At 44.2% G+C, this 12602-nt stretch overlaps 1 protein-coding gene across 1 annotated transcript in view; it reads right to left on the bottom strand.

Moving 5' to 3' along the window:
* Positions 1-12602, bottom strand: part of rorb (RAR-related orphan receptor B) — a 40497-nt gene that overhangs the window by 8124 nt on the left and 19771 nt on the right. The window contains exons 2-4 of the mRNA XM_036526737.1: positions 4359-4444; positions 3165-3306; positions 1746-2156 (exon numbers count right to left, since the gene is read on the bottom strand). Of these exons, the coding sequence (XP_036382630.1) occupies positions 1746-2156; positions 3165-3306; positions 4359-4444 (639 nt within the window). The remainder of the gene's footprint in view (positions 1-1745; positions 2157-3164; positions 3307-4358; positions 4445-12602) is intronic.

The following is a 12602-nucleotide window of genomic DNA, read 5'->3' as shown; positions in this document are numbered from 1 at the left end:
GTGTGATATGTAACTATACAGGGGTTCCATAAGACATTCTTTTGTTAATTCTTTAATGAGAAAGAGATCAGTCAGATACACTGATGGTTCTTTTGTTAAGATTGCTATATCAAATCAAATTTGCTGGACTGGTTTTTCAGAGATGAGGACACACACAGACACGCACACACACACACACACACACACACACACACACACACACACACGTACACAGGCGTCCAATCAGATTGTGTCATGTGCAGGTCTTCCCCCATGCACATGTGGCCTCTAAATCTGCTGCATCTCTGAGCCTTCCCTAAGCCCGTCTGATCTGCCAGACCCTATTTATCAGCCTGACTCATCACTGCTGCCCAGCACCCCCTTTTAAATGCTATTAATGCTTTCCAATGGCTTGTATTTGGTAAATAATGATGGTTCTCACGGACAGTGCATTTCAGTGCATTTAAATGTCCTAACATACTGCAGGGGGAAACATATTTGGATTCGATACTTCCTGTAACAACACCTTTTCTCTCAGCCTCAACATGAAGCAGGCCAGGACATGTGAAAAAGACACATCATCGATATTTTTATCCCTCTATAAATGCTGGGCCCCATACAAAAATACATTTTCATTCATACTTCCTGTTTTCACTCGATGAGTCACTGATGCATTGGGGGATTGATGTTTTATGAATGGTGCAAACTTGCTCTCAGTCATTTCTCAGTCAGACCAGCAGCATGTCAGAGACAGACCTCAGCGCTCACCATCCTGAAGCTGACAATTGCAATCACACCCAGTTTTCTATATGCACAATTACATTAATGCAGGAATCGGTGTGCAAATGGCCATTCACATTAAGGCAACATTATAAATGTGAAATCAGTGATTTCTGACAGACAGGCTTAAATACAAAAAAAATCAGAAACTGCCTTCTGAATCTAGTAAGGCTTTTAATGGAGAGCATTCCTCAATCCTCTAACCTGGTCAGCTGTGACTGCATGTTGACCAACATGTGGCATCCAGTTAACACAGTGCTGGGTTCACTTTCACTAGGACTATGGGTTCACTGACTTCTATTCTGACAATTTACCATATTTCCATGACTGTTCAATGATATTTTAAGGATGAATGTAAGATTTGCAAGGATTATTTCTACTGCCGCAATTGTCAAATTCCCGTGAAATTGGGTTATTTTTAGGAAAATCTTGGCAGCGAACACCAGTCACCAGCGACTTTTGGAATTGTGCTTAACATGTAAGCCAGCGGGCTAGCCACTTTGCTGGCAGCTTTAGCACACTGACATTGCTTGAGTTGATAGTAAATGACATCAAGCTAGAGTTGGCAGGAAAGATGAACGCATTTAGCATTGCTGTACAAGAGAAAAAAAATAAGTTTTTATTTTTTTAAAAGATGTGGGCAATTTTTCACAACATTTCAAGGACAGTGGAGTCTTTGCCAACTTTCCCTGACTTTTTAATGACTTTCAAGGAAAGTGGGAAACGCAGAAAAACTCCCTCCTTTTTAAGATTTGCCATCGCCTGTTGGCAACAGATTAGTTCCCTTTTGAATCCATACATCAGCCAGTGCCTCTCACTCAGAGGTTAAGGTGAGCTGGTCTCTCTGATGTAACATGCGGGCAGCAGTCTAGCACAAAATGGCTGCCAAACATCATTCACCCAATGGGTTCTGCACATTGCACATCTGTCCCACCCCTAGCTGTAAAGGTGCTACACGAGTGCAATCCATTGTTATCATTACCTACCCAGCTCAGTCATGGTGACTCCGGGGGCCAGCTGGCCATCAGGGTACGAGCTGTAGGTGAAGAGGTTTGGCACAGGGGTCAGGTCGTAGATGGGCTCCTGCTTGATCTGCTTCATTCCCGCCATGTCCAGGCCAGACTGGTCGGGGGAGGGCTGGGTGGAGTCGATGCTGTAGAAGCCATTGCCCGGTGGGGCCTTGGGGAGGTCAATGACGTGGCCATTGGCGTAGGTGCCTCCGATCTCATTGTTGAGGTTGCTGAGGCCGTTGCTGATGCTGCTGGTGTAGACGCGTGCCAGGGCCTCAGCCTCCCCGGTCTGCTGCTGCCGCTGCTCCTGCAGCCTCTGCTGGTGCTTCTGCACCTCCGCGTACAGGCTGTCCCGCTGCTTCTTCGACATCCTGCCGAATTTCACCGCTGCGCGGGGAGAGAAAGGGACAGAGAGAGGAAAGAAGGGGGAGAGACAGAGAACAGTGAGGAAGAAACGGGAACAGTGACAAAGGGAGAAAAGAGAGAGCGTATTAACTAATTAATGAGCTGCTGTTATGGTTATTCTTGTTCTTGTTATCAAAAAGCAGCAGTACAAAAATGTCATTTTTTAAATTATTTTGTTGTTATTCTTGTTATCTATTATTATCATTACTCTTTATGATTTTTATGTCCCTCTTTTTCATTGCCATTCATCATGAAACTACTTCAGCAACACAGAAATGATCTACTGTGCCAGTAAAGCTCATTTTAATTTGAGTACAGAGAGACAGAGTGTGACAGACAGAGAATTAGAGAGTGTGAGAAGGAAAGCAAGAAGAAGAACAAAGATAGAGAGAATACAAGGTGAGGAAGTAAGAGAAGGAGAAGGAGGGTGTGAAAGTAGAAAAGAGGGAGAGAAAGACAGAATGAGGGAGAAAAACAGTGGCAATAATAAAAGATGGAAGCAGTGAAATACACAGCCAGACAGAGAGAAAAATAAAGAGGTAGATGGAGATAGCGGGGCAGAGAAAGGAGAATAAATAAAGAGAGAGAGAGAGAGTCCAAGAGTGTGAAAAAGAAAGTGAGAGGAGATACAGTAGATTACAAAGTTATAAATAATGGTGTCCTTCACAATCTCAGAACTTCTTTTGAAAGCTTCAGTCCTTGAATTCTTAAACACCGTCAGCCTCTCTCTATGCATAAACGAGAGTCTGTAACTTGAGATCTTAAGATACTGTTACTTTCAGCACACAAATATAATTTGAAAGAAATTCAGTATCTGAAACAAATTTAAACATGATCTGTCTACACATGCAAAGATTTATAATCTGATTTTCATGGGAAAACCCATTGTCAAATGTGTTATCTCGTCTGTAATGCACAGATAGCGGTTTGAGACCAAGTAAAGACCAATCTCTGCTGGTTGCGATCAGGCAGGCTATGGGGCTCTCTCACCATCTCTAGACATTCCCAGGGCGAGACACTTCTGCAGACGGCAGTGTTGGCATCGGTTCCTGTTCGTTCTGTCGATTAAACAATTCCTCTGGCGTGGGCAGGAGTATGAGGCATTGTTCTGCTGGCTCCTTCGGAAGAAACCCTGAAATGGTCACAGAAGAAAGGCTATTCAAAAGCAGTGCAATAAAGACAGACTAAAAGCCAGTGGTGTTTTAGTGATGAGGTGGAAACCAACAGCAGTTCCAGTCCAAGATCATCGGGTGTGATAATCCCCATCATTAGCTGGACTCAACTCAACAACAGACAGACAGACTGACAGACCTGTATCACAGCAGATACAGGGCATTATAGCAGGCATAAATGTCCACTGGGTGCTGAGGTGTGCTGTGAGTCCACTTTTTATCTCTGGTCCCTGATTCCAGTTTTATCTCTAAAGCTATCTTTTCTGTCTGTGTATGCATTTCAGCACATCAGATCCCGATAGGTGGGTGATGCAGTGATACAGGTGCACACTGAAGCATAAAAAGCACTACTCAGCTCTACTGATCTGATGGAGAGGACGACAAATGCTAGCATCGCAACACAAATATTCCTGACTCAAGAGTTATTAAAAAGTATGAATATTTTCACTGTTAGAACGTGGTAGCTCTCCTGTAAAACCACTGATAAAAAACTCTCTGAGTAGGCTGAAAGGAAAAAAAACAGTTAAGGTATAGAATGAAGCTGGCAGGTGCTAAAGCAGTGTGCTAATGCATATATACCTCAATTCAACAGTATGTAGTTATGGGTAAAGCATTGGGCTCTGGGCCTGAATGTTATGGGTTTGTGTTCTGGGTGGTAAGCAGCTGTTGTGAATTTAACCATGACATTTGGCACCATTTGCTTCTGGATAAATATATGAATCCTGTCAATCAAAATGTAAGTGCAGCATACCTGAGCATGAGCACACCCTAGTGGTTGGAGGTAAGAATGCAATTAGTTCCCTGAGCTGGGAGCCTTGGTCTTTAGCCTGGTCAGCAGATTGTACCTATTGTTACGCTATGTAGATGTCGACAGCCGTGGCTGGACACTGGCTGCAGACCTTGCCCTCCCTGACACGAGCACTGCCCTTGCACTGGTGGCCTAATGAGCACATGCTTACAGAGATAAGTGCTAACAAACGCTAGTGGCAGTGAGGGTAGCAGCGGGGCAGACCTTGCATCCTTCGCACGTGATGACGCCGTAGTGGATTCCGGATGACTTGTCCCCACAGATTTTGCATGGTATGACTTCAATTTGGGCTGTGGAGACAAGGAGCAGAGGGTATGGTTCAGTGAGCGATCAGCGCAAAGGCCCTTTCACACTTGGTTTCCTCCCATGCCTGATGGAACCTGGCACACAACAGATAATCCCTGGATAGAGACCAATAGGGATCAATAAGCAAGCTGTTAGGATGGGAGGCTATTGAATTCATCTGGCTACAGTGCCACTCGACCCCCAAGCTAAACACTGATAAAAATAAAGCACTAATTAGTTGTTTTCATTTCACATACTGAATATTAAAAAATGAAATACACACACACACACACCCACACACACTCACTTTGTAAGTAGTCCAAACATTTCACTGAAACATATTCATTACAGTATCTCTCTGCCCACTGGGGCTCAAGTCTACAATGTCTACAGGTTGCAAGACCAAATACAACCATTTGGTTTTACATTAAAATGACAGTGGTAGCTGATCTGATGAACGTGATTGGATCTGCTGAGATATGAACACCTAAGAGAGCCTCCAAACACTAAATGGACAGGACTCCAAAGCACCGTGCTAAAATGCAGGCTTGGTGACAAGTTGAATTAACTTGGTCAAGCGGAGAACTATAACACGTGTGTTCCTAACATTGATGCAGCCTCCAGCTCGTCATAACCAGCCTCTCTCACATACACATGTCCACTTATACATGTATACACATGCACATACACACTCATACAGGCACGCATATCGACATAAATGCACACACACATATGCTCACACTCTGACAAACTTGCACACACTGATACTCTGTTTCATCACAACCAAAACTGTATTTCTCATTCTCACATTTATGACGAACAAAACTAGCACTTACATTCCCAAATTCCCAACCAACAAACCTGTATTTCTCATTCTCAGATTCCCAACAAACAAACCTACATTTCGCATTCCCAGATTCCCAACAAACAAACCTGTATTTCTCATTCTCAGATTCCCAACAAACAAACCTACATTTCTCATTCCCAGATTCATGACAAACAAACCTGTATTTCTCATTCCCAGATTCACAGCAAACAAACCTGTGTTTCTCATTCTCAGATTCTGCACTACCCCTGTTCCCTAAAGAAATACTAAATAATGTAAAAACCCCCAGAGACCTGCAGCATCCTGCTCCGGGAGAGAGGACACGGCCGCATCCATGACACGCCTGCTGAGACTGCACACTCTCTATAAAGAGATTAGCCACACAATCTAATCCTAAATTATATGGAAACATGCTTCGCTGCACTCCGAAATGGCTTATCTGAGACAGCAATTCCCAATTAATCTCCCACTGCCAGAGCTGCCTTCATCCCATTCAGCACACGAATAAGACCTCTTTCTCCAGCGGTGCACTGGGCAAGGGCACGCTCAAAACCACGCCCTCCTCCCCATGAAAGAACTTAATGAGTCCAGCTTGGGAGCTGACAGTGATGAAACTCCATGCCCAGGGTGTGCTACGAGAAGAGAGGGTAGCCACATTCCTGTTTAAAAAATGCAAATCAACACTGTGTACACTCACCTAAACAAACCAAAGCCTCACTCTGAGACCACATCTACCCAGGTTTTTACTCGAGAGAGGCTAAAACACTACCCTGCCCCCAAAACATTAAGTACAGACTCCATTCAAACTGAAAGCTTAATAACAGCTCCTTTGATAACTATCTCACTTTTGGGATGGCCACTTCCTGATGAATTACCCTTATTATAACACTCTGAGATGTAACCTATCCAAGGGTTTAGTCACTGAGAGGAGCAACAGATGATACAAGTTAATTTCAAAGCCTACTGAGTGCAAGCACAATGTGCAGAAATCCATCCCAGCTTTCTACCTCTGCCCACCCCCACCATGTCAGGCAAAAACAGGAAGTGTCCCTCTTACCTACGACATCAGTTTTCATTTTTTTTTTTTTTTAATTTTCCGCAGAGTCCCACACGGACGGTGCGGCGTCAGAGGAGCACGGAACTCGGAAGGGTCGGCTTGACCTCCTGAGTGCGCGCATGTGAGTACGTGCATGTAAATGTGTGCGTGAGTGTGTGTTTGTGTGTGTTTGTGTGTGTGTGTGTGTGTGTGTGTGCGCGCATCTATCTGCTGTCCCTCAGCTGACAGGATAAGCAGCAGCAGCAGCGGCAGCAGCCCCATAATAAGATTAGAGAAGGAAGACGTGTCGAATATGGAATGTTCCATCCAGCTAAGCCCCCGGATTGGTCGGCCGGGGACTGGCGTTTCGTCATCCCGGCCCGGTCGCAAAAAAATGACAACTCAGACTTAAGTCTGACTGGCAGGGTGGAGCACTGTCTGTGCCCCTCCATCGGCAGACACTTTGCGACAGAAGGTCATCGTTATAATGCTACTCCCATCCCACCACTTAAAATGAGAAATGAGCTTTAGTTATATATCTGGGCCCATGTGAATCAGACACATATTCAAGGCAAAAGTTCATGTAGCTCCACAAGTACACTACAGCACAGAAATATGATTTTTCAATTTTTAAATAATCTGTCATGCATATAACTTTAAATGGAAATGCAAAAGAGGGACTTTTAGTATTAGAAGCTAGGGACGGTGTCTGGTTGGGGACACTAAGAACATACCAAATAGATGGCTTTCACAGGGCTTATTTTTAATAGAGCAACCTCAGGTATCACAGGAGGAATATATGTGCAGAGATTGATGCAGCAAGGTGACTGACGGTGTAAATGATTGTGTTGAATTCTGAATATCTGTTTCCACTTAGAGCCAAGCACTGGAAATTAGCATAAGCTATAAATGCTCTGATACATTGCAATGCATTGTTGGTATACAGTTTCTTGTGTTTTTACAGGTATCTGCCCCTATCAGATAAACATTACATAAACAGTTGACCTGCAGGTGAGAATTATTCTATTTATTGTTATTCTGTTTATTATTCTTCATTAAGTGCCAAATACTGCATGAGCACACACCCACTGAGTTGACGGTATGCTGAAGGTCTATACATAAAAACATACAGGTGTTTAGACATTATCTTTCACATTGGAGAAGATCTGACATTTCCATAAATTTACTCATCAGTAGGCTAAAGGACTAGTAATTTTCCAATATTTTCCATGCATGTGTACATTACTTCTTTTTTTGTCCTGTATTTGTCACCCGATAACAGCTAAATGTCTCTTTCTTTGCTTTGTTCAAACATGAAATCCCGTAGTTTTTCTGAACACAAAGAAGATGCAGTATGACCCAGTGTCCGATTCCCCCTAAGTATAGTCAAATCTCAAAAAGCAGCCTCAAAGAAGGGTTAAGCTCCTCTTACCAACTGACCACCGCTAATTACATCATGACTTAGACGTGCACTGTCCTATGGATTTGAAGTTTGACTCATAGTTTGTCATAGGCTGCTGTTGATGCACAGCTCTGAGCATCCAGAGAGAGGGAAACTGAAAAAAAAATACTAACAATCGCTGCAATAAATCTTACATGCACAAGTGAACCAGTGCACAAGGAACAGCCCAAATGGTCTTTCTCGGACCTCTGTATGGGGCAGAAGTGCATCACAGCTGCCTTTCCTACTGTTTCCTAGCATATGACCTACGACCTCCCGCCACCATTCTGACACATTCAGTCACACGCGAGAGACGAATGTACCGCTCCTCTTATTCTTTTTCCTCTCTGATTACCAGGAGATCACATTATATGGACTTTACTGAAAGGTGTGAAGATGCCAGCCACAGACAAGTAGAATAAAGGCGTCCTTCATCAAGCAGAAGTGAGAGCGCGGGGACTGAAGCTTGAGCCTGAGGACCCTTCATGAAAGGAATAACGCGTGATTTCATCACCTCCTGGCGCCCTCCTCTCACAGCCCTGGGACGGGAGCTCTGGGGCACCGGGCACACTCTGTAGGGTGAAGTGAGGTGTGGGGTCAAGCCGTCCGCACTGGGCTGAAAGGCGTAGGGCAGGCTGGAGGATGGCCGTGTCGAAATTTAATCAGAGGTGACGATTGTCCTTTGACAGTCCTCTAGCAAAGCTCCTCAGGTGCTATGCATTCTGCAGAACAATGCCGTGTCTGTCATTTATTAACAGACGCAAAGTTATCAAAAGAAACCTCACGCTTTTTACTGGGAAATTTGTTTAATAAGAGAAGGGCTGGATTATTAGTGTTTAAGGATACAGAAAATCTACAGCAGCTATAGGTCTAATAATTTTATTTTCTAATAATTTTAGTTATGCTGTTACTAGTAGGTCCACCTTTGCTGTTTGGTGATAATTTAGCATCTTTGTTGTCTGATTCTGTATGTTACTTCCTAAATGAACATTTTTTGCCAAACCACAAATTAAAAAAAACAAGCATTAACACAGCATTTCAACAGTAAAAGTAGAGTGAGGCTTCATGAACCCCATGATGGGTGGAATTAATATGTGCTGTCAATCCTCGACTTGCATTAACCTATCAAAAGACTTTGATAAAGACTATCCAGCATAACTTTTCCAGTCTGCCCAAAGTCAAGGTCCCAGTAGCAGTGGCTGCCATGTCAACAATTTGGAACAGAGCTGTTCTGGCCCAGAATAAGTACTGCAGCTTAATGCCCCAATGCTTCCATTGCCATCAAGGGGGGCATGGATTCCATCTAACAATATTTAATAACACTTTGAATTGCACAGTGTGTGAAGTTTACATTGTGCAATGGAAATTCTGAAAGGCAGCACATATAGAGATTTGATGGCCAGATATCTTTGATAAAACTGTCCTGACACGTGGAAGCCTGGCCTGTTTATTGTGTAACTTCACACGCGCACCCGACTTTGAAACCTACCAAACCTGCCGAAAACACAAAGCAACACAGGACAATCAATTTCCTTTGGTACAGAAAATAAAATCAACAACAACCGTTACATCTCTGCCTGTTGTCGTGTCACATGACACGAGAGACACGTCGCCATGGGTACGGCGGGACTGGCGCAGACCGGTGCTGGCGGCGAGTGCGTGGGAACATGGGGAGCTAAAAAGACGAAACTGTAAGAACTTGTGGGGAAGAGTTCAGATAAAAGGTTTATTTTCCAGCAGACTTCCTCACTCATCAGACCCAACAGGCGGACATGGTGACAAAAACAATTTGGAGGAGCCTTTTATCACGGCTGCGGGCTTGTCAGGTTACTGGCAATACTGGCACTTATTAATTCACCCTTAATAACTACGCAAAATCTAAACCCTCTGGAAACTTAACAGCACCAAACAAACAATGGGTTTCGTCTGAGCGGTGGGCTCGGAGATTTAATAAAGAGTGTCATCGCTTTGAGCTCTCCGTCACAAACGCAATTCATTTTTGGGATCCAAATATGAAACAACAAAAAATGTAGGGGGAAAAAAAGGAAATATATTTTATTATATTAAGAGGTACTGAGGTTAGCACCCTGGGAGCTCTGCAGATCCTGGGCTTGTGCAGTCTGCCTCTCTCATTGAACCCTGAGTCCTATTGATATTAGAATAAGGCACAGTCTCAGTATGAGGACCGCTATGTGAATGAGCTGGTCAACAGCATGGGTGGAACGAAAACATGCAGACAATGCAATTCAGTAAAATAAGCCCCCAATTTCCGATAAATATGCCCTCCACAACAATTCATCCACAGCCCCACACACACACACCCAGGAAAATGTGGCTATAATCATTCTATTGTGTCGATTTTAGTATTAACATACTAACGATTTTCAAAGGGCTATCAAAAAATAAAGAATGCACTGTTTTGCTGGATTTTTAGTCACTCTACAAATATACTTTGCTACAGCGACAGTAATAAGTTACTACTAATCATGGGATAAAGTGCACAGAACTGGACCGGCTCACGCCCCAGCCTGAGAGCAGTGTTGTACATGGGAGTAACGGCTATTGGTCCAGTTCCAGTGCTGACCCACTTTAGCGAACCCATCTGCCCACCAATCGCTGGTGACGGTTCTAAACTGGGTCACAGAACCCCGGCCTGCCAGGTCAGGGGGACCACGCATTGTGAGAGTCATTGTGAGCCCTGTGCGTAATTACCGCAAATGAGATGGTGTCCAATGGCCTTGCCCTATAAATAGCTCCAAAAAAGAGGTCACTTCTGTGGGGCACGAGGGCACTGCCTCCATCCACACTGTTATGCAAAGCCTAGTTCAATTTAAATATGCAATAAAAACATGAAAAAACACATTTTAATGAACCCGTATCTGCAGGATGGATTTGGCGTTCCTGGGTAATGAACCTAAACTCTCAGCGGTTTGGTGACCGTGACTTCAAAATCATTTCCCTAAAATCTGTGGGACTCAGCGCCTCAGCAAAGCCCATTAAACAAAGTGACAGTGGTTCCCAGCAGGGTTTTTCCAGTGGCTCATCCAATTTGTCTTCATTCTCAATTTATTCGGACCATGACCCAGACTGGTTTTGGGTGACCTTTGCCCTCCAATGGCTTTCTCCTTAAAATGTCTCCCTTTCATGCATGTATGTGGACTTGACAGTCAGCTCACTGACTTACACACCGAAAATTCTGTCTCTGCTATTGTTGAAGCCACAAGAATTCCAATTTGCTGGCTCGTTATGAACATCCTTGAAGGGGTGTGGTCTAAAAAAAAGTCAACACAGAGAGAGTACCAGAAAGCACAGTACTCAAACACCCTAGATGGAAGACAGAAGGAGCATCTCTGACATGGTTTCTTCCACCTGTCTTTACAATTCTCATAATCAACCGGTGCATTCAATGTGTTGCAAAATAGTGCATCCTTTACACACAAGGGATAAGGATGTTTTTGCCTGTTTTTGCAAGTGACCACGATACCCTCTCCTTGCTCTTCTCCAGTTCACTCTGTTCTGTTACATCCAGCTCTTTGTATTATTTTTTCATCTTTTCCATCCTATTCTCATCTATCACATCTGTTACTTTCTCGTATTCCATTTTCTTTTCTCTTCTCCATTCTGTGCCATCGCTTTCCGCACACTCTTGCTCCCAGCGGTGCCAGGAGTGATTGATTCTTCCTGACTGTGCAAGACACCACATTCAATGGAGGGCCGCACACGTGGTGGGCCCATGAGGGCGGTCGCACAGTGGCACAACGTAGGCGCTTCGGTGCTCCGTCTCCTTTTGTGCACGGAGGGCATAACGAGCCCAGATTTGCGTCGGCTCACATTCGGTGTCGCAGATTCAATTTTAACCCCGGGTTGAAGATTATTAATTATTGCAGATGTCAAAAACATCACTGTACGACCCAGACCGGGTATCCTTCCATGGGCAGGAGTTTCAGCCCTGCTCATGTCAGGAGTGTGGTTAGAAATACGCCAGCACACGCAGACCCCCGAGGGGTGCTCGACCAGTACTGTCAATACACCACGATGAAGAAACACACTCCTTCAGTTCAAATCACGGTCCTCACACATGCCTGGCAGTTATACCTCTATCTTACTGTATTTACAGACTATTCAGCTGATGCTGCATGCCCAAAAATGAAATCAGCCATCATTTCACAGGAACCTCATCTACAGCGACACGGCGCTCCTCGGCCCGGGTCCTGCGAACACAGACAGCAGCCGCGAGAACGCCGAGGGGCCTAAGGGAGGAGAGACCCCGGGAAACAGTAACATACATAATGAACGCAATGCATCCTGGGGCTGCGGCGCGCCTGACAAACCCGGGCTGGCATCCTCTTCTGCTCCACTTGAGGTGCCAGAAGTACGCCCCTGTTTCTGTGGAGAGCCGCTGTTCAGGGGTGCCACACAGCAGGGAGTCAATCCCATTTTACACTGGTGTAGCTTCAGAGTACCTCAGCACACCTCGCATTCAATCATTTCAATTACAGTGGATTGGCTTCAACTTAAATTCAATTGCTGTTGCATTTTCTTCATCATAACTGGATAGATTTTACATAAAGAACACAAAGGTAAAACGATGATACATCCTATCACTTCACACTTTCTCAAAAACGAATGTTACTAGCTGGTTTTACTGCCTGTAAAAAGACTATACTTCAGCTTTGGATCAAGCCAGATACTGCAGTGAAACAATACTGGATCAATTCTTTTCAGAACATTGTTCTTCTAGAATGCCCCACTGCCAAATTAAATGGAGCTCAGCTATCTACTGTATAGTCATGGTTGGGACTTGCCTCAGCTATTAAAGCTTATGTTTTAAAATGATATTGTGATGTGGAATATAAGACG

The sequence above is a fragment of the Megalops cyprinoides genome, chromosome 4 (assembly GCF_013368585.1).
Source record: "Megalops cyprinoides isolate fMegCyp1 chromosome 4, fMegCyp1.pri, whole genome shotgun sequence".
NCBI lineage: Eukaryota > Metazoa > Chordata > Actinopteri > Elopiformes > Megalopidae > Megalops > Megalops cyprinoides.
Note: the sequence above shows the minus strand (reverse complement) of the source record. Positions and strands in the feature narration are given on the sequence as shown.